Source organism: Pelophylax lessonae (assembly GCF_965119305.1).
Source record: "Pelophylax lessonae genome assembly, chromosome: 11".
NCBI lineage: Eukaryota > Metazoa > Chordata > Amphibia > Anura > Ranidae > Pelophylax > Pelophylax lessonae.
Window position 1 is genome coordinate 155,975,705 of NC_138778.1, and position 22,477 is coordinate 155,998,181.

General features: G+C 42.9%; 1 protein-coding gene across 2 annotated transcripts in view; it reads left to right on the top strand.

The window, feature by feature from the left end:
• The window catches only part of TMEM106A (transmembrane protein 106A), a 60,504-nt gene that overhangs the window by 18,648 nt on the left and 19,379 nt on the right, over positions 1-22,477 (top strand). For both annotated transcript variants that reach the window (XM_082271771.1, XM_082271772.1), the window contains exons 3-4: positions 9,506-9,665; positions 19,250-19,390. In XM_082271771.1, the coding sequence (XP_082127897.1) occupies positions 9,506-9,665; positions 19,250-19,390 (301 nt within the window). The remainder of the gene's footprint in view (positions 1-9,505; positions 9,666-19,249; positions 19,391-22,477) is intronic.

Sequence of the window (22,477 nt, forward strand, 5' to 3'; positions counted from 1 at the left end):
GTGGAAGAACTTGACTGGCCTGCACAGAGTCCTGACCTCAACCCGATAGAACACCTTTGGGTTGAATTAGAGCGCCGACTGCGAGCCAGGCCTTCTTGTCCAATATCAGTGCCTGACCTCACAAATGGGCTTCTGGAAGAATGGTCAAACATTCCCATAGACACACTCCTAAACCTTGTGGACAGCCTTCCCAGAAGAGTTGAAGCCGGTATAGGTGCAAAGGGTGGGCCAACTCAATAATGAACCCTACGGACTAAGCCTGGGATGGCATTAGAGTTCATCTGTGTGTAAAGACAAGTGTCCAGGGCCAGCCTTAGGTGTTCAGGTGCCCTGTGCGAGCTAATCTTGTGGCATCGCCCCTCCCCCCCTCACCCCCTGGTCACCTAAACCTACACAAAGAGGAAATAAATATTTGTAACAAATAAGAGAGAGATGCAGGGACTGCGGGCATGGTACAGGAGATGCAGGGGCTGCGGGCATGGTACAGGAGATGCAGGGGCTGCGGGCATGGTACAGGAGATGCAGGGGCTGCGGACATGGTACAGGAGATGCAGGGGCTGTGGGCATGGTACAGGAGATGCAGGGGCTGCGGGCATGGTGCAGGGGCTGCGGGCATGGTGCAGGGGCTGTGGGCATGGTGCAGGAGATGCAGGGGCCGCGGGCATGATGCAGGAGATGCAGGGCTGTGGGCATGGTACATGCAGGACTGGGGGCATGGTATAGGGGAGGCAGTGCTGTGGGCATAGTACAGAAGATGCAGAGGCTGCGGGCATGGTACAGGAGATGCAGGGGCTGCGGGCATGATGCAGGGCTGTGGGCATGGTACATGCAGGGCTGTCGGCTTAGTACAGGACATTCTCCTGGAGAATCTTTTCTACCATGCCCCCAGCACTGCATCTCCGGAGGAGATGCAGGGGCTGCGGAGGGGTCTCACTTACCGTTTGGTGAGGCGCCTTGCATTTAAAAATTGCGCCAACTAGTCACCGCGCATGCGCCGTCTGCCAGAGAATAGCCAAGCATGTACAGGCTTTCCCGAGCGGCGGCGGCGCATATGCAGTGTAGCCGTCGGGCCGGCCACAGCCATTTTTTTTTCTTATTTCTTCAGGTGCGTTGATCTTCAGCCAGCCCCATCTTCAGACAGTCCTGCTGTGACTCGTTCTGGCTGTGAGTAGCTGACTGCTGCGAGTTGTGATGGCCGCACGGCGCCCCTGTTGCCCATGGTGCCCTGTACGGCTGCACAGCTTGCACACCCCAAAGGCCGGCCCTGCAAGCGTCCCAATAGTTTTGGTAATATAGTGTATATAAGAGGCAGAAATTGCTTGAGGAACCCAGGTTGAGAAAGGCTGCCCTAGATTCACACAACTCAAATAGATTCATGACATGCTTGCTTTAGAATTCACAGGGTATTCTTAATCAATTTTTTTTTCCAGTGGTATCTTGACTGTTGTTGCCAAGCAGTTTCCTTTTGATTTTAGCATTTCACAACACATGATTCCAAAATGCCTCTAGCTTGGCTAGGTGTTGTGTACTTCAAACATTGACTTTCATGATGAGGTCACAAGTGGCCATTAATTATTCCTCCAGGTACTTTGCAGTAATAGGTGCTTTTTTGCATTCTTTGCAAAACTATAACCAGTTCTGCCAGATTTTTCTTCATCTTTTACAACCTGTCTTGACTTTTCTTCTATTTTTGTTGCTTAGTGACATTCTAGATAGTGTGCACTTCATGCATTTAGATCACAATATAGCCTTCCTTTGCGTTGTAAGAATCTGCTATCTTTATTATCATATCCTCCCACAGCTGCTTAACTGCTTGCCTACCGCAGATAGCAGATTTATTGCTACAGGGTGGCTGCGCTGCCCAGAATCCCATATAGCTGTAGATCTAGATGTGTGTATATATATATATATATATATATATATATATATATATATATATATATATATATATATATATATATATATATATATATATATATATATATATAGATATGTGATCCTCTACTTCCGGGTTTAGGGCGCAAGTGCACCGCCGGTGGCTCGCTTCCGCTTTTAAACAGAGGGAGCTGATCAGCGGGTCCCGCAGACCCAATGTCTGCTGGCACCCTCTGATCGTTCGGTACACAGGCAGAATGGCAATCTGCCTATGTAAACAAGGCAAATCACTGTTCTGTCGGTACAGAAGGCATGGATCCTGTGTTTCTGTAAAGCAGAAACACTGATCTGTGTCTTCCACTAGTAAAAGCACCTCCCCCACTACACTGAAACATTAGCTAGGCACACAGTTAACCCTTTGATCGCCCCTGATGTTATCCCCTTTTCAGCCAGTGTCATTAGTACAATCAGTGCATATTTTAGCACTGATCACAGTAATAATGTCATTGGTCCCCAAAAAAGTGTCAGGTGTCTGATTTGTTCGGCGCATTATTGCAGTCCCGCTATAAGTCATCGATTATTAGTAAAAATGCGCAAACTAATCAATAAATGCTGCATATTGGGATTTTTTTTTTTACCAAAAATATGTAGCAGAATACATTTTGGCCTAAACTGCTAAAGAAATTTTAATTTTTTTTTAATTTTTTTTTATTGGATATGTTTTAGAGCAGAAAGTTAAAAATATAGTTTTTTTTTTTTTTTTTTCAAAATTGCTCTCTTGACACTATGGGATCTAGGTTTACAAAATTGACTTTGCACAAATGTCTTGGGCAGTATTGTTTTGTAAGTTGATTTTCTCCTATGATTGTCAGCATTGTGGCCAAAATGCTTTTTTTTTTGATTGAGGTATTTCAGAAAAATGCTGCATTATGGCCTCTACATCATAGGAGATAATCTTATTATAAACAATTTTTGGATCATGCGTTGTTCCTGCGTGAATACATAAAGCAGATCTTTACTGCATCGGAGCACCACAAACCAAGAACACTATTTAATCATGTTTTAATAAAGCAAACTCACCCATCCATCCATGTCTCTATGCTTTGTTGCGAAATCACTTTAAAAACAGAACCCCCCCTAGCATTTTTGTTCATGGCCATCTTGAGTAAGAGCAAATGATTCATAATACATTTACTTCATGGAATCTATCTGCCCTTAGCTCAAGCATGCATGCAGGAGAGTGTGTTTAGTTGAGAAAACCCCTCCTCCTTTCCTCCCCTCCTGAAAACTCCTGGGATGTATGACATTATTTGCCTATTCAAGAAACCAGGAAGTAACTGAAGAAAGGTTAAAAAAAAAGTTTAAATATCATCTACTTTCCTATCTACTAATGCTAGCAGCATAATGATTAAAAATAATCAATTTTGATTGGGAGAGTGAAGTTCCACTTTAAAGAAAAAGTAGGGCCAAAGCTCTTTTGGCCCTACTTCTTCTGAGGGTCATGGGAGTGCACTTTGTTCTGCACTCCTGTGACCTGTTTTTAGGTGACAGTGGGCTAAAACCCACTTTTGGTCGATGTCACTAAACCAGTACAGGCTCTGGAAAGATCCCAACTTAAGGGATCCACCCAGATGCCTGTACCACTCTGCTGAAAGCCTGAGCCAGCTGCTCCTGCCCCATGCACAGCTCAGCACTCCAGTGAGCGCTGGAGGGGCAGAGCTGAGAGATGACGACATCGGCCTTTGATCACTCGGTTCTCGGTCTTTGAGGCATCGGGGGACAAATGTAGCATCAGACTGATTTTATTTATTTTTTTAGGTTCCGAATTTCTTTATACATGGACCCCTATGTGTTGCATTAAAGGGGTTGTAAAGTCAGAAGGTTTTTTTTTTAACTTTATGCATTCTATTACCTGAGCCCCCTCTCAAACCACGACTGTCTTAGGGACAAAGCGGTGGCAGCATTGGCTCCAGCTGCTGTCATTAAAAGTCAGTTCGCCAATGAGGAGAAAGGGGGGGGGGGCCAAACCATAGCTCTGTGTCTGAATGAATACACAGAGCTATGACTTGGCTTGGGTGCCCCCATAGCAAGCTGCTTGCTGTGGGGACACTCAAAGGAAGGGAGGGATCAGAAGAGCCGAAGAGGGACCTGAGAAGAGGAGGATCTGAGCTGCTCTGTGCAAAACCAAATGCATGGAGCAGGTAAGTATTACATGTTAGTTTTTTTTATTGGAAACATAAAACGAGACTTTACAATCACTTTAATGCAATAAGCTGTGTTAAGGAAGCCCATTCTTTTTAAATAGGCTGGGATTGCACCTAAGCATACAGAAAAATGGACAAGACCCTCTTTTTAAAAGTTGGCTCATTACAACGCATGGAATGTGCTATGTGGTGCACTGTAGTGCGCTACCTGACACTGTAATATATATGTTGGGTGGCGTTCAAAATGAAAGAAGCCATTTAGAATGAATGAATGAAATTAAATGGCACATCAATGCAACCCTTCAGGATTCTTGTATTCTTGTAAATTGCAGCAAGGTGTGTTTTACTGCAGTGCAACAGAGTGAAGGGGACCTGAGAAATTCAAGGTTCAGAAATTGTAGGCCATACAAGGTTCAAAATGCACTGCTAAACCAGCCGAGATTCAAACCGTGTATGGGCAGGCAGAATGTACCAAGTTGATCGATCAATCATCTCCAACCAGCATGCTGGGTTTTACCTGCAATTATCGCTAGCGGCTTCTATAGCCGCTAGCAATGATCACAACTTCCCCCCCCGCCAGGAGAAGACAATGGCCTGGCAGGAGGGATTCTCGCATCAACGCGGCCTGTGTTATCTGAATTGAGCGAATTTCATTCCTGCAACCCATGGTTACAGGCAAGAAATTCACTCCGTGTATGGCCGGCCTTAAGCCTAAATTATTTTCACCCGATATGGATTAAGGCCCAAAAAGTAAATTAAGTTCTTGAACCTAAAACGTAACACAACTACATCCAGTTTGTTGAATTCAGCAGTTAAATGGCATTTTTAAATTTTAATGTCTTTTCAGAAAAATCAAAAAAAAATCTTAAGTCTCAATCAAACTAATTGCAACCAAAAAGTCTTTGCTATGTATCATAGGACTTTTTACTTATTGTCCTTACAAGCTTATATAATTTGATGCACGTTTCAGATCAAATCATACTACAACAAACCGCATAGTATGGCAGTACCATGTGGCTCGGTGAACATGCTTCCACTAACAATTAATAGCAACCATGTTTCTCTCACAAGGGCAGCATGGTTGCCTGTAGTGCAGAAAATGCACATTGAATGCCCCTTTCCTGCACTGTTCCATTTTGAACAAACCCTTAGGGAGAGAGAGAGGGAAGGATTACTATGGCACATGGAAGAAAGGAAGTATCGCTATGGTACATGGAAGGCAGGAAGGAAGGATCGCTATGGTACACGGAAGAAAGGTTTCGGTTTGGTACATGGAAGGCAGGAAGGATCACTATGGTATATAGGAGGCAGGAAGGATCACTATGGTATATGCAAGACAGGAAGGATCTTTATGGTATAAGGAAGAAAGGGAGGGGTCACTATAGTACATGGAAGAAAGGAAGGAGGGATCACTATGGTATATGGAAGGCAGAAAGGATCACTATGGTATATTGAAGTCAGGAAGGATCAGTATGGTACATGGAAGGCAGGAAGGATCACTATGGTATATGGAAGGAAGGATCACTATGGTACATTAAAGGCAGAAAGGATGGATCACTATTGCACATGGAAGGCAGGAAGGATCACTATGGCACATGGAGGGCAGGAAGGATCACTATGGCACATGGAAGGCAGGAAGGATCACTATGGCACATGGAAGGCAGGAAGGATCACTATGGCACATGGAAGGAAGGATCGCTATGGTACATGAAAGGCAGAAAGGATGGATCACTATTGCACATGGAAGGCAGGAAGGATCACTATGGCACATGGAGGGCAGGAAGGATCACTATGGCACATGGAAGGCAGGAAGGATCACTATGGCACATGGAAGGCAGGAAGGATCACTATGGCACATGGAAGGCAGGAAGGATCACTATGGCACATGGAAGGCAGGAAGGATCACTATGGCACATGGAAGGCAGGAAGGATCACTATGGCACATGGAAGGCAGAAACGATTACTATATTGTGTGGAATGAAGGATTAGATGGAAGGAAGAGAGAGAGGAGAGAGTTCAGTCACAGACTGTGTTCACTTACCTGAGGTTGGCTGGCTGACACAACCACTTAAAAGGCACAGCATTGGCTGCACGCCAAGGGTTGTGGATGGACACGGAGACATGGGGAGGAGGTGGAGCAGACCTAGCCTCCCTCCTCTTACATTTATACAGGATGTAGAGAGGGCGGGTGAGCACGTGGGGGAACTGTGCTGGCTGGGAACTGAGCATGTCCACCTCAGCCTTGCCAGCTGCTGCGGGTGTGCACCTCGCTGGTGGATTAGTGGAGTCAAGTGCCAGGACTTGTTCTGCTGGGGGGTTCAGCCTAGATTCACCAGGATTTACTTGAAATCTTCGGACAGGTATGCAGAAAGGTAATTTCTATAGCTACCAAATCATGATTTGACTTTACCACCAGACCCAATTTAACCACTTGCCTACTGTGCACTTAAACACCCTTCCCATCCAGGCCAATTTTCAGCTTTCAGCGCTGTCACACTTTGAATGACAATTGCGCGGTCATGCTACACTGTACCCATATGAAATTTTTATCATTTTTTTCACACAAATAGTGCTTTCTTTTGGTGGTATGTAATCACCTCTGGGTTTTTTATTTCTTACAAAAAAAAAGAATAAAGACAGAAAATTTTGAAAAAAAAAAAAAGTTTTTCTTATTTTCTGCGAGTAAATTTTGAAAATAAATTTTTCTCCTTCACTGATGTGCGCTGATGAGGCAGCACTGATGGGCACTGATAGGCTGCACTGATGGGCACTGATGAGGTGGCACTTATGGGCACTGATGAGGAGGTACTAATATGCCGCACTGATGAGCACTGATAGGCGGCACTGATAAGCACTGATAGGCGGCACTGCTGGGCACTGAGAGGTGGCACTGCTGGGCACTGAGAGGTGGCACTGCTGGGCACTGAGAGGTGGCACAGGTGGCACTGCTGGGCACTGAGAGGCGGCACTGACGGGCGGCACTGATGGGCACTGATAGGCAGCACTGATGGGCACTGGCGGATGGCACTGGACACTGACGGGTGGCACTGATGAGCGGCACTGATGGGCAGCACCATCAGTACCCACACTCAGTGCCCATAGTGCTGCCAGTCAGTGCTCATCGGTGCCTAGATGAGCAGGCACTGATGGGCACTGACTGGCAGCACTATGGGCACTGATTGTGGGCATTGATGGGGGCACAGATGGTGGGCACTGATGGGGGGGGCACTGTGTGTATGTTTTTACCTTTTAGTAATCGGGGCACTGGTGATCAGTGCCCTGATTACATCGCTGTGTGTCCCCGGCGCTGTGAGGCTCCCCCTCCTTCCTCACACTGCAGGCTCTGTGTGAGGAAGGAGCGCCGGCGATGAGAGATGATCTCATATGTTTACATATGAGATCATCGCTCATTGGATGGCCCAATCACGTGGTGAATGGCCGCTGTGATTGGCCATTCACCACGATCTGTGATTGGCCGTGTCCAAGGGACACGGCCGACACAGATTTTCCCCGCTGCGCGCTCGCGGGAGCGCACGGGGGGGCGTGTCACTGGAGGCCGTTTAAAAACGGCCTCCCGAAAATTCGAGTCCGCGCTGCAGCCGTATATAGGCTGTAGCGTGGATGGCAGCTGGTTAAACCATCTTTCCTCCAAGTCTCTCTCCTGCAGTCAGTGGAGTGAATAAATTGGGACATCTGTGCTAAGGCAAATTCAGTCTTCAGTCACCTTTCCTGTACTGACATTTCTTACTCTAGGCTCCTTACAGTGTGCAAACGATTGTCCGATTTTCCTCGTTGTTTCACAGAAAATCGGAACCGATGAAAGAATTTTCTTACAAAAATTCTTACGAAAATTTTTGTACGACAAAGGCTTTTTTTGTTGTTTGTTTCCTAACATGCGCAGTCTTTCTTTCTTTCTGATTTTTCTTGCACAAAAATCGTACGAAAATCGTTCGTTTTTTCCCGTACGAGAAAAAGTTTGGAGTTTGTCCCTTCAAGAATTTTTGAAGGAAAATTCTGAATCGTCTGTAGAAAGTTCTGTACACGCTATACAAAAATTGTACGGAAATTCTTTGGACAAAAATGTTCGCCCGATTTTCTTATAGTGTGTACGAGCCTTTAGACTTGGCAAGTCATATTGCACCCTTTCCTGGTTGGAGGATATCTAGCACTCTCTTTTTTTCTTCCTCCCCATCCTAACTGTACCTGACTTGGCCCTTTCATTTATTGGACTTCAACTATTTCAATCAAGAAGCTCAGCACCACATATAGCTTTAACAAGTGTGGTCTGCATGCAGATGCAGCCTGCCTAAGAACACCCCCTCCTCCAGACTGACATTCACCCATCAAGGCATTTTAATATTTGTAGAACTCCTCCCAAGAGACATCTCACTGCTTGTGTCCGAGCTGAGGCATTTTGGGAGCAGTACCGAAGTAGGGTGCTGGGATGGTTTCAAGAAGCTATGTGCAGTGCCTGTGTGGCCCCTTCTACCAGCCGTGATCTCACTGCTTTGCATAGAGAAGTGCAAAGGTCCAATGATGATGTCATAGAGTTTAAAATAAGGAATGTAATGAAAACAAAGTTCTTTTTTTTTTTTTTTTTTTTTTTTTTTTTAAATTAGTGTGTTGTTGGGTGAGTAGATTAAATGTAAGCTTTAAAGGGTAACTCCACTTTCGTAGGTAAAAAAAAACAGCAAATGAAGAAAAAACAATATAGCGTATTCAATTGCGACACAAATCGTATTGTAAATTAATGTCATTAAAAATTACCTTTCTTTTTCAATCTGCAGCTGTTGTCATTTTCTGAAAATGCAATGCAATATGGCTACCTGGATCTATTCTGTACACAGAATGTATACTGACCACACCCCAGAAACATTTCCTGCTTGTGTGATTGGCTCACCAATTTTCCCAGAAGTCTGCACTAAGATACAAGTCAGATTTCTGGCATCCCCTGCAACAAAAATTTCATTTTTTGGTGAGATACTCCCAATAGGAACACGTCTAAAGGGATGCAGGCCCAGCAGCTTTCCTCATTAGTGCCCTGCAGCTGCCGCAGCTGATAGATAATTAGGAAACCACTCCCATTAGACCCACTTGGCACAGAGTAACAAACAATGATTTCTTCAGAATAACAAAAGGTAGGAATCTGCAACAAATGTTAAAATCCCTGCAATGTACAGAGATCACCCAGAGGGGAATTTTTTTTTTTTCTCAACAAAAGTGGAGTTGCTCATTAATTTTGGAAATGGGAAGGCTCAAAAAAGGAGGATTTCCTAAAATTGACACCACAAGCCTTGTTTTGTGGCTCTTTAAAGCTCTCTTTAACTCTACATTTCTGTGGATATTCTTTGCAACTAAACGAATACTGTATACTAGAATGTCATTTTTGTGTTGTGTAAAAGTGTTTTATGTTGGATCTTTTTCAGGAAATGTTATGTGTGCATTGCTGTCCTCTCCTGCATGGTGGTCTTCATCACTGTCTCAGCTTTTCTGATCCCACTTTCTGTCACTGTGGATCATGCAGGGGTGAATTCATCACTTGTTAGCCATGATGCCTCCACTTCAACTGTGCACCTTGAAACCACAGTAAGTTGAGAATAATATCTTTTATCATGGAGCATTCTCTGAAAACATATAGGATATGTGCATCTATAAAGATCTGTACTTTGTGAGGCTCAAAGGAATTTGTCATATTTGTGTATTTATTCTCTTTAACCACTTCTGGACTGGAAGGTTTTACCCCCTAAGGACCAGGCCATTTTTTTTTTTTTTTGCAATACAGCACAGCATTACTTTAACTGACAATTGTGCGGTTATGCAATGCTGTACCCATATAAAATTTGTCCTTTTTTTTCCCCCCACAAATAGAGCTTTCTTTTGGTGGTATTTGATCACCTCTGTGGTTTTTTTTTTTTTTTTGCGCTATAAACAAAAAAAGCTAAGATTAAGAGGAAAAAAAAATATATATATATTAAAATATAGAACACATAGTGCTCAAACAATGTTTGAGGCTTTATATAAGATGTGGCCAGTTTACAAATGATGATGTAAAAAATAAAAAAATAATTCATATACACATGTTGGTAAGCACAAAACAAGTATAGAATTAATTAACATTGCATATTTATTAATATATCCATGGCAGTTAACATCACAGTACAAATACAATGCAAGAGCAGTAAACAAACAAACATACAAGGTATGTATATATAAAATCTGATAAAACCATACACAATAAGGACAATAAAAGGATTTTATATATATATATATATATATATATATATATATATATATATATATATATATATATATATATATATATATATATATATATATATATATATATATATATATAAATACATTTTTTTTTTTTTTTTTTTTTACTTTTCTGCTATAAAACGGAGCTAAAAAAATTAAAAAATTTTAATTTTTCAGCAATTTAGGCCAATATGTATTCTAAATAATAGGAGTAAGAATATAAAAAACCCACTCAACCCAGCGCTAATATAATAGAAATTCTAAAAACAAAGCAGCCGAAATCAAATAATATCAAAAAGGTGTATAATGAGAAATGGAGGAAGCTCACATACACTAGCAGCGCTAATTATATTAACTTATGTAAACAATACATCAAAAAATTATAAAATTGTACATCAAAAAAATTATTCTCTGTAAATGATGTCCATGCAAAGTGAGTAATGTCCATAAACGCTAGGTGATACAGTTCATATACTGAGTGGGGTCCTGGAGTGCAAGCCCATGAACACCCAATGGTGCTTCCTGTTAAGGTGGACCACCGTCACCACACCTCAAAGTACGTGCCCCCCTAGGTAGTAAAAACTCACCACAGGATGGCAAAAGGGACGCCTTATATGGGATATATTCCACAATGCGGTGAACGAATTCCAGGTAACACCTCTCCGGATTGACCAAAATCTGATATATAATCAGGACTTCCGTTCAGCATAAACTGCACCAGACACCAGATAGATCTGTATAGGTATATTCTATCCAAGTATAGGAAAGGTGAACCACCACCAGACATAAGGCCTCTTACCAGATGGAAATGAAAAGTCAGCAGAACATTGAATCCACATGCACCAATATCAGCAAGCCACCCAAGAGCGTATAAAGCCTCTTACCAGACCATAAGAAAAATGCTCGATAACACTTGGTATATTTTCCCAATGGAGAGGTAACCTCAGGGTCCCAATGACAATCCGGGCAAATCACTGATAAATACCACGATGTACCACTTATTGTGCCTAGGTGGCCTCTCGGACCCCCTAATGCCGCAAGCTGAGCCGCTGTGGTTCTCAGGGTTACAACGCCAGACCAGCCTTTCCAGAAGAAACACAGGATTTTGGAGTGGAAGGGATGGATGGAGGCATCAGGATTCAGGCACCATCTTTACTCTTCTTGTTCCTGGTCTGCAAATTCTTCCCGACCATACCTCATCTTCTGAGAGGAAAACTGTCTCATATATATTAAAATATAGAACACATAGTGCTCAAACAATGTTTGAGGCTTTATATAAGATGTGGCCAGTTTACAAATGATGATGTAAAAAATAAAAAAATAATTCATATACACATGTTGGTAAGCACAAAACAAGTATAGAATTAACATTACATATTTATTAATATATCCATGGCAGTTAACATCACAGTACAAATACAATGCAAGAGCAGTAAACAAACAAACATACAAGGTATGCATATATAAAATCTGATAAAACCATACACAATAAGGACAATAAAAGGATTTTATATATATATATATATATATATAAATACATTTTTTTTTTTTTTTTTTTTTTTTTTACTTTTCTGCTATAAAACGGAGCCAAAAAAATTAAAAAATTTCAATTTTTCAGCAATTTAGGCCAATATGTATTCTGCTACATATTTTTGGTAAAAAAAAACCCAATAAGTGGATATTGATTGGTTTGAATTTTTATTTATTTTCTTTCTTACTAGCAATGTCGGCGATCAGCGATTTGTAGCGGGACTGAGACATTGTGGCAGACAAATCGGACATCTGACCCTTTTGACACTTTTTGGGGACCAGTGACACCAATACAGTGATCAGTGCTAAAAAAAAATGCACTGGCACTGCACTAATGACACTGGCAGGGAAGGGGTTACCATCAGGGTGATCAGAGGTTTAAGTGTGTCCCTGGGGGGGGGGGGGGGGGCTTCTAACTGTGGGGGTTGCACTGATTGGGGAAAGACAGAGATCCTGCTTAGTAGGAACACAAGAGCTCTATCTTGTCCCCTTGCAGAACAGCAATCTGCCTTGTTTACATAGGCAGATCGCCGTTTTGCCTCTGCCGGGGATGATTGCGGGTGGTCAGTGAGCATTCGGTCCACCGGACCCGTTGATGGATAGCCCCACTAGCCAATTGTGGTGTGATCGCCCCTCCGGTGGTGCGATGGCTCCATCTAATGGCTACTGAAAAAAAATTATTTAGCAATACACACCAAAAAGAGCATGTGCAGAGTGCCCCCAAGGCTCTGTACTATCAAGAGATGGTTTGGGGACTGTGGAAGAAGGGGAGGATCAGAGAAGACTGGATCAAACAGCTTTTTTTTTACACAATGCAGAAAATTAACCTCTTAGGTTCCACAGTATAACAAGCATGCTTTACTGCATATACAGATTGACTTTACTGTTTAGTAACACTTTAACAATAGTTAAAAAAAAATCTAGTACTTGTTTGAAATGGAAGATTCATGGGTGAATAACATGCAATCTTTTTTTTTTTTTTTTTTGTATGTGAAAGAGGTAATCAATTCTATTTCCCATGTCTGTATGTGTGGGGACTAAACGGTTGAATCTGTATTTACTACAACAGTGTGAGTAGGTGACAGGGAGTGTCTAGTAGATTTGGAGTCCAGACATAGCTGGTAGGTTTAAGGTCAAGACAAAGGATGCGGTATGTCTGAAATATTAGTTGTATTTTAAAATCGATCTGAGATAGTGACTCAACGAAGGTTCTTAAAGTAGATTTGCTCTTGCTGCTGTCTATCAAAATCAATCAGCCAATCAGGAGAAAGAGGGGGCCGCGGCTCCATGTCTGAATGGACACACAGAGCTGTGACTCAGCTCGTTTGCCCCCATAGCAAGCTGCTTGCTGAGGGGACACTCAACAGGAGGGATGGAGCCAGGAGAGCCAAAGAGGGAAGGGAGACGAGGAGGATCGGGGTTGCTCTGTGCAAAACCAACTGCATAGAACAGGTACGTATAACATGTTTATTTAATTTTTTTTTAAAAAGAGACTTTACAATCATTTTAACTTTTAGTTCCTTGGTGGTGAGAAAACTCCCATTAGAGGTAATGTGTGCAGTTCTGAAGATACCCTTTTGGTGTAGACGTTTAACCACTTGCCGACTGCCTAACGCCGATCTACGTAGGCAGTCAGCCCCTCACAGGCAAAGTGACGTAGGGCTACGTCACTAGCTTGTGAGGGTCTAGGGAGCGAGCGCGCGCCCCCGGAGGCGCGCTCCCGCTCCCGCGTGGTCACGGACCCCCCCCCGCGCGTGTGACCAGCGGACCAGATGTCCGCCCGTCACTCGGCGATCGGCGGGGGAGAGGGAGAATGTCAGGCAGCTTGTGTAAACAAGCTGCCTGTCATTCTCCTCGCTGTAAAGACACTGATCACACGGATCTAGTATGTAGATCCGTTGATCAGTGTCCTTACAGCTCAAGCCACAGCCAATCACAGTAGAAAGCACGCCCCTAGGGATACACACAGCCCCTCCCTTCCAAATAAAGTTAACCCCTTCACAACCAGTGTATTTTTACAGTAACAGTGCATTTGTATAGCACTGATTACTGTAGAAATGTCACTGGTAACCCCAAAAAGTGTCACAAATGTCAGTCAAGGGTCCGATCTGTCCGCCCCAATGTCGCAGTACCGCAAAAAAAATCGCAGATCGCCGCCATTACGCGTTAAAAAAAAAAAAACAACAAAAATGACAAAAATCTTTCCCTTTGTTAGTAAACGCGATAACTTTTGCGCAAACCAATCAAAATACGCTTTTTGCGATTTTTTTTTTTTTTACCAAACATATGTAGCATAAAACAAATTGGCCGAAAATTTTAAAAAATTTTGATTTTTACTTTTTTTTTTGGGGGAATTTCATATAAAAAAATGTGAAAAATATTGTTATTTTTGCAAAATTGACGCTCTTTTTTTGTTTATAGCGCGTGATCAAAAAATCGCACAGGTGATCAAATACCACCAAAAGAAAGCTCTGTTTGTGGGAAAAAAAGGACGTCAAATTCGTTTAGGTACAGCGTCGCACGACCGCGCAATTGTCCGTTAAAGTCATGCAGTGCCGAATCGCAAAATACCCCCTGGTCAGGAAGGGGATAAAATCTTCCGGGGCTTAAGTGGTTAAGGTGTAGGTATCCACTGATTGGCCAATTTTTGTTCTTTGGCCAATGTGGTTTCTATATTTAAAAATGGATCAGTCCGGGATCAGGCTTGGAGTCCAGTAGCTGAAACGGCCGGCAAGTTTTGTGGTTATTACCATGCAGGGGTTCAGTACAGAAGCAAGCGGTAGAATTAAAGAAACAAGCAGGAGTGTAGTCAGTGATCAAGCCAAAGTCAATAGCCAAATGTATCTGGTTTAAAGTGGAGAGCGATAAGGGCGGTTGGTAAATTTGCAGCCAAGGATCGGTACACGAGCTGTGCTAATAAGGATGCAGTGTTACAGTAGCAAAATACTGACCTAAGCACAATAATCGGGCAAAAGAGGAAGTTCAATGGGGAAACAATGAGTTCCGAGTTCTGCAGAAAACTGGGTATCGATGAAAGGTCATCAAGAAATCAGACCAGGAGTTTTTCAGAACTTCTAATTACTCAGTAGGATGAGCAACTGCCAGACACAACAGAGAGCCTGCATGCACAACCAGATCCTGATAATCCACAAGTGATATCCGGGATGGATTCACAAAAGGCCAAACGTTTTCAATCAAATCTTTTCCTGATCAGATGATCAGACAGAGATTAACTGGTACTTGCAGGTATAAGGTAGAACCAATAATGCAAAATGGGGTCAGAATGGAAAAAAGCATGCATACACAGCAGAGTAACACTGCACACACATGGGCTCTTAAATAATCAGGGTAACAAGTAGCTACATAGCATAGTCTCTGTAAGGCCCTGTTCACACCTGAGAATTTTTCATCTTGTAGCTCTAAAACTCTCAGAGAACCGCATCCCTTTTATTTCAATGGCCCTGTTCACATCTGAGCGTTTTGGGGCATGTAGCAAAATGTTTGTCATTCAAAGTACATGAGCTTCTTTTTGACAGATTACAAGTGTTTTTGGCCCCATAGACTTCAATGAAAACGCTTGAAAATGTGTGACGGGAGCGTTTTACTTTTTGCACATTTTCTGCCCAAAACAGCAGCTCTCCACCCCTTTATCTCCTCCCTTTTGGTGCTTTCTATTTTCTAAACAAAAAAACCCTAAACCTGTAAAACGCTTTTTTATACACTTTTAAAAATGCTTAAACTCTCAAAAACGCCTAAATTGCTCTGCGCAGGTGTGAACGAGGCATAAGACTCTATAGCAACAGAGCAAGTCTGGTTGAAATCTCTACTTCAGTAGAAAAGTTTAGAACACAGAACAGTTATATGCGCTTATCCTCATAAACAGCATTCCTCTCAGTGAAGTCTAGGGTAGATCTGGTAACACAGGCAAACAGCTGGAAGAATTCAATGGATAAGGACAAAATACCACCAAACTGGAACTGCAGTAATCTGGTAGCAATCGGGAGAAATGCTTCCCATAGTAGTTGGGTCTTTTGGAGAATCTGCATACTGTTAAATTGGGGCACCACTTCTCTGACAGCGGCACCTGTTCTGACAGTCAAGGGCCTCGCAGCTGGCTGCAGAAGACTTGTTTAGCTACTTCTGCCTCATCAGGTATGTTCCCTCTGAGCTGCTGAGGAAGGGAAACCTATCTTAAAAGTTAGCTGCTACATTATTTGCTGCTGACTTTTACATTTTTCGGGGGAGCCTTTAGCTCCTCTTTAATTACAGATAACACCAGTTTTACAAAACTCCTTTCTTAACACTTGGGTTTTGAACTCCATTTTGTTTGCAAGCCTCTTTGTTAGCAAGAATGATTGATCATTACAGCCTACTATTCCTAGCATAGAAATATAAATACCTGCTTGTTTCAGGTTCATTGTTCTCATAACTGGCAATGCAGCTTAAGGTGCTGCTTTATTTCTGTTGCAGAAGATATTTTGAGCCTACCATGTGCAGAAAAAACATGATTTGCAGCAGTAACACTTTCCTTACCAAGAAAGATCTAAACTTCCCTGCAATGGTCATGTAAAAAGCAAGAGAACTGGCATAGTGTATTATAGTGCCCATGATGACGTCTACTGGGACGAAATGCATTAGGCGGAGCTAACAGACATGACATCATTACGCATGCCTCTGCCGAAAGTCGGACCGGTAGGAGAGTCTTTGCTGATCGGATACATGCAAATGTGATTTAGCTGTGCCTGGCATTTTATACATGTTGGTGCGCATTCTTTACTTTTAATAAAATTAGAAATTTTTTAACTAGATTACACCATGCAAATCCTCTTGCTTTTTACATGACCATGGGGGTTCATGAGTACCTTGTTATGATGATTGCTGGCTGGTGTAACAGTAATCGGGGGGTATTAAGTCTATATGCTCATCTGATCATTTATAATTTGATGGTCACACCTTTCTGGTAAGAGCCTCTTTTGTGGACAGAGTTAAATTGGTTTCATGGGCGCTTTCTTCACCTTTGGTGGTTCAACTATGGATCGTTGGCACTTAGCTGTTTTCGGATCCTATTCTCACCAGGAGTGGAAGTCTGTTCCCTTTTTTTTTTACATACGGACACTTTTATAGACCCGTTATTTATATTGATTCTTTATTTAATTTTGCAATTTTCTTTTACTTTTTTTATCATATATTTGTAAATATTTATCTAATTTTGCATTTTTTATATAGCGCTACATTTTTAAGACCTATTGAGGTTGACTGTGCTCTTTTGCAAAGTGCAGCTGCACTCTGTAAGGGCAGTTGCTCCAGAGCTTAGTAAATGAGGTAAAGCTTCACTTTGCAAAGAGTACCCAATCGCATGCAAGGAAAATAAAGACAACAGCAGTTTTGCTTGAACATGATTGGATGATGGAAGTCAGCAGAGCTTCTGCCCATTTACTAAGCTCTGGAGCAGCAGTCTTTTTGCCTTAAGTAAATCAACTCTATTGAGTTGGCTGCTACTAGTTTAAATATAGTATATACAACTTAACCACTTGCCGACCGGTCACGTTGACCGTACTGCGGCAAAGTGGCTCGATATTGTCCAGCGGCGTAGACCTACCTCCTCCCCTTGTGGGCGGTGCCCGCGTGCCGGAGGCTCGCTACCGCTGTATTCAGTCACAGCGGGAGTCGGGCCAGGGGAAGAGAGGCGGTGATCACCGCCGCTCTTTCCCGATCGTCGGGGATCGAGTGTGGAAATCCGCCCGCTTGTGTAAACAAAGCGGGCGGATCTACAAAGTGACAAACAGTGACAGATTGCAGGATTCAGCATAGCTGAACCTGCGATCTGTGCCTGTGTCACACAGTCCCCTCCCCCCACACACGTTAGTAAGCACCAGGCATACATTAACCCCTTGATCACCAATAAAAGTTAACCCCTTCCCTGCCAGTGTCATTTTTACAGTAACAGTGCATATTTATAGCACTGATTACTGTAGTAATGTCACTGGTACCCCCAAAGGTGTCAAAAATGTCAGTCAAGGGTCCGATCTGTCTGCCGCAATGTCGCAGTCCCGCAAAAAAAAAAAACGCAGATCACCGCCAGATCGCCGCCATTACTATTTAAAAATAAAAACAATAAAAATGACATAAACTTCCCGTAGTTAGTAGCTGCGATAACTGTTGCGCAAACCAATCAAAATACACTTATTGCGATTTTACCAAAAATATGTAGCAGAAAACAAATTGGCCTAAAATGTTAAAAAATTTTGATTTTTACATTTTTTGGGGGGAAATTTCATATGAAAAAAATGTGAAAAATATTATTTTTTCAAAATTGTTGCTCTTTTTTTGTTTATAGCGCAAAAAGTAAAAATCGCACAGGTGATCAAATACCACCAAAAGAAAGCTCTATTTGTGGGGAAAAAAAGGACATACATTTAATTTGGATACAGCATCGCACGACCGCACAATTGTCCGTTAAAATAACGCAGTGCCGAATCGCAAAATATGGCCTTGTCAGGAATGGGGTAAAATCTTCCGGTCTTAAAGCGGTTAAAAATAGGCTCATTGAGAATTTTTTTGTCAAAGACATGTAGCTAAATACATTTTGGCCTAAATATATGACAAAAATTTAATATATTGGATATTTTTTAACTGTCAAATTAGAAAAATATTGTTATTTTTTCAAAATTGTCGCTTTTTTTTATTAATATCGCAAAAAATGAAAATCGCACAGGTGATCAAATACCACCAAAAGAAAGCTCTGTTTTGTGGGAAAAAAGGACGTAACTTTCGTTTTGGTACGGCGTTGCATGACCGCGCAATTGTCAGTTAAAGTCGCATAGTGCCGAATCCCAAAAAGTGGCCTGGACGTAAGACAGCAAAATCCTCTGGTGTTAAAGTGGTTAAAGTACATATAATTCTAGCATACCTATCATTCCTGACATACATTTTTATCTTGTCCATTCAGAGGAAAGTAATGAAGAGAAGTGTGTTTATAAAGGATAACCCCCCCCCTATTTAAACTTACCTTACCAGCTGTTCCTGCCTTTGTTGCACACAGGCAGTTTTGGATATGGGAAAAATTCTGGGTATTGGAGGGTACGTGACCTCTCCTGTGACAGTGCTCGTGCCTTCAGCCAAGCATTAGGACCAAGCAATGTTGCACGATGGAGGCGATGACATTACTGTATCTGCCTCTTCCCCCTTCCCCCCAAGTCACCAACTCCAAGCTACACCTTGGATTTCAGTCAGATGTGACAGATACAGGAGCAGCTAGGAAGCGCTGATAAGAGTTGTATAAATGGGGCTGGGCTGTGCACTGACATATTGACAGCTCCTCTGTAGACAAGCAATTTGCATACAAAAGATCTTGTAATTTCACTGCATTTTTTTTTTCACAGAATAAATTGAATATAACTAATGGTAACCTGATTGGGATAAAAATTCTGAGCCTCAATGTTGAGGTTCTACACATGTCTGTTGTAGTCGGAACTCTCAACTTGAAAGAAGATAGGACAGTTGGCTCCCGATTAACCAACCAGGTAAATGTTTCCACTACTGTTAATCTAATAGAGGATTATATTAAACATATATTTTTTTCAAATAATTTTTATTGATTTTTCCAAGGTTTACAGAGGAAGATGTAAAATAAAATAACATTAAAGATATAACATAGTTGAGTGTCATATAGGGCGGAAGTCCATCAGCTGTAGAAAATATAGAAATTCTATTCTATGCACCCAGAGATGTACACTGGGATCCATTTGGACATTCTACCAATATCATATTTTACAATTCACTAAAAACAGAAGAAAAAGGACATACAAAAATCAGAATGGACTCAGCCTTTGGCTGTGAAGAGTAGGAGCAATCTAAACAATATTGTATCTGAGGTGTAACAAAGAATCGCCTTTCCTGTAGGCATTCCAGGGTGCCCAGTGTTTAAAGAATTTTTGCTTTTTTACCTTTTAACTACAGGTAAGCCTATAATAAGGCATACCTTTTAGGTAAAATATCTCCTAAATCTGCAAGGTTTAGGAGATATTGGCCCTGCATGCAGCCGCTGAAACCAGCAGCGCATGCGCTCTGATGGTCCGGCGGACCTTCAGAGATCTTTGCCAGGTCCTTGTCATCGCGGCTCCGGCCACCTACAGAGCCGGAGCCGCCGAACCCGGAAGAGATGGCGAGGGAACATGACAGTTTGCTCAGTGGTGTCCGGTCGACCGTGTCAGGGCTTCGTTTTAAGGTAAGGATTTCATAATGAGCAGGTATGCGATGCATACTAGCTCATTATGCCTTTGTCCTGCAGGGTTTTTTTTTTTTTTTTGTTTTAGTTGAAGACACAACCGCTTTAAGCATCCATCCTTATAGGCCATTATCTGCTCTAGAATGTATATTTCAGATTATTGCTAAGTCAACTCTCCTGCGTTGGGAACATTATTTGATTCCCACTTTCATAGTAGAACCAAGCGTGCTGCAAACGCCACATGTATGGTTATGGACCTTGGGTCTGAGGGGAACTTGTCAAGGTAAACACTTAGTATAGCTTGTTTAAAGTTGGCTATAGAGATGATACCCATTGTAACAAATGTGGGAACAACAAAATGTATAATGAAGGTATACTGGACAGCCACCGAAATATCTAGTGAATATTTAAAACGAACAGACACACCAAGAGCAGTTTTGATAAAAAGCATAAAACAAATCTTTCTCTGTCGCTCATTGACAGATGTAGTCCTCGTTGATTAATAACAACTCGGGTTATACTGCCCTCTACAGGAGTAGGACTAGACAGGAAAGAAAACATTCTGGCCACACCTTAGGGGCAGTCCCAGAGGGTATATCCTCTCTCTCTCTGCTACAGCAAATCATTTTTTTTCTGTCTAGTTAGGAGTAAGGACCTAGATGCCTTGCTAGGATCTTCGGTCCTGGCAGGATTTTTTTCCTTAGAAAGATTTTTTAAGACAGCTTTTTTTCTCCAGTTTCCTGTGAGATCTTCAAGCTAGCAAGCTGTAACTGGGCGACGGGCTGGATGTTGAGATCCAGTGGTCACCCCAGTTCAACCAACCAGCGCGTGCAGGCCATAGCTCCGCGCTGGGTCGGCCGCGACATAGTCCCACTGGACGGGGACTGACCCTGCGAGTTAAACGTCTCGCTTGAACGCCAATGACCAAGAGTCACGGGGTCCATACTGGTCGACAGCCCCCCCCACCCCGGTGGAGAGGGGTTCTGTCAGGAGTGGTGCCCGCCTGGTTCCGGTATGGTGAGTAGTATGTTCCCCCTTTTCCCCCTGACGGGTTTGTGGTGAACGCGGGCCCCTCTCTGAAATGGTAAGGATGGGTCTCCCCTCTATCCTATAATAGGTCACAGATCCCCCTATTTGAGTGTGATTTTTGTGAAAAAGAAACCAGGAGGCTTGGTTTGGGAGCTGACAATCTATGTCATTTCAAAATTGTAAAAGTGACTGAAGTCAGTGGCAGTACTAGAATGTTACTATTGTAGCATAAGGTATCCTACCTGTCAGGCATGAATCACTGCAGTCCAGATCGCATTCCTCCAGCAAGGGCAGAGGGCTGCCTTCCGACGGCCCACGGACCGCATGCGGCCCGCCAGGGTCCGGTACCGCCGGCCAGGTTTATCACCATCAGGGTGAAGGTTTGTGGGGCCGAGATATTCCCGCAGGCCGCCAGACACGCCGTTATCCTGTACAGGCCACCGCCATTGTCTGGTAGATCGCACGAGGCCGCCATATTGGCATAGCCTCGTGTCTCCAGCATGGGGGCGGCCATGTTTGAGGTGACCAAAACACCTCGAGGAGCTAGGGGAGGCGCCAGAAGGCGTGCAAAGGGGCGGGGCCGCCTCCTTTTTACCCGGGAAGCCAGCCAAAGACTTCCTGTCTGTAATAGACAGTGCTGAAACAAGTTGCATTTGAAACTCTGAGCATCAAGTGGTGAGCCTTGGGGTCTATCTCTCTCTCTCTCGCTCTGTAGGGGTCCCTAAGCAGGTAACACTGAGGGGCATTGTGGCACTGGGGGTCTGAAAAAAAAAAAAAAAAAAAAGTTTTATTTTTTTTTGGCAATTGATTTTTTCCGGTTAATATCTGGAATTATCATGGACCCTGCCACACAGGTACCCCCATCTGTTTCCCTCAAGGTGGCCGCAGGACCCGCCAGTTCACAGAGTATGGATGCATTTACAGCAGTTTTGGAGTCTTTGGTGTCTCGGGTGGAGACGGCCTGTCAGGAACGGGGGTCAAGAAAGCGACCCCCGCCTACCCCTATATCTTCTGATACTTCAGATTCAGATTCTGAGATGGTCATTGCAGCTGCAGGTCCCTCTGCAGGGGCTGTTGTCTCAGGTAAAGTTCCCTCAGACAGTGAGGAGGACGTTCTTGCTTCCGCCATAGCACAAGAAGAAGCATTGGTGGACGCACTAGTTGTGGCGGTTCGGGAGACCTTAAGACTTGAGGTTTTACCGGCAGAGGCAACTGAAATGGAAATTCCCTTTGGTACTAGCAAACCTACCAAGACGGTGAAGGTTTTTCCTTTACCCAAATGTTTTGGTAATAAGATCAAAGAGGAATGGGATCATTCAAAGTGTACCTTTACTATTTCCAAGCGCATTGCTAG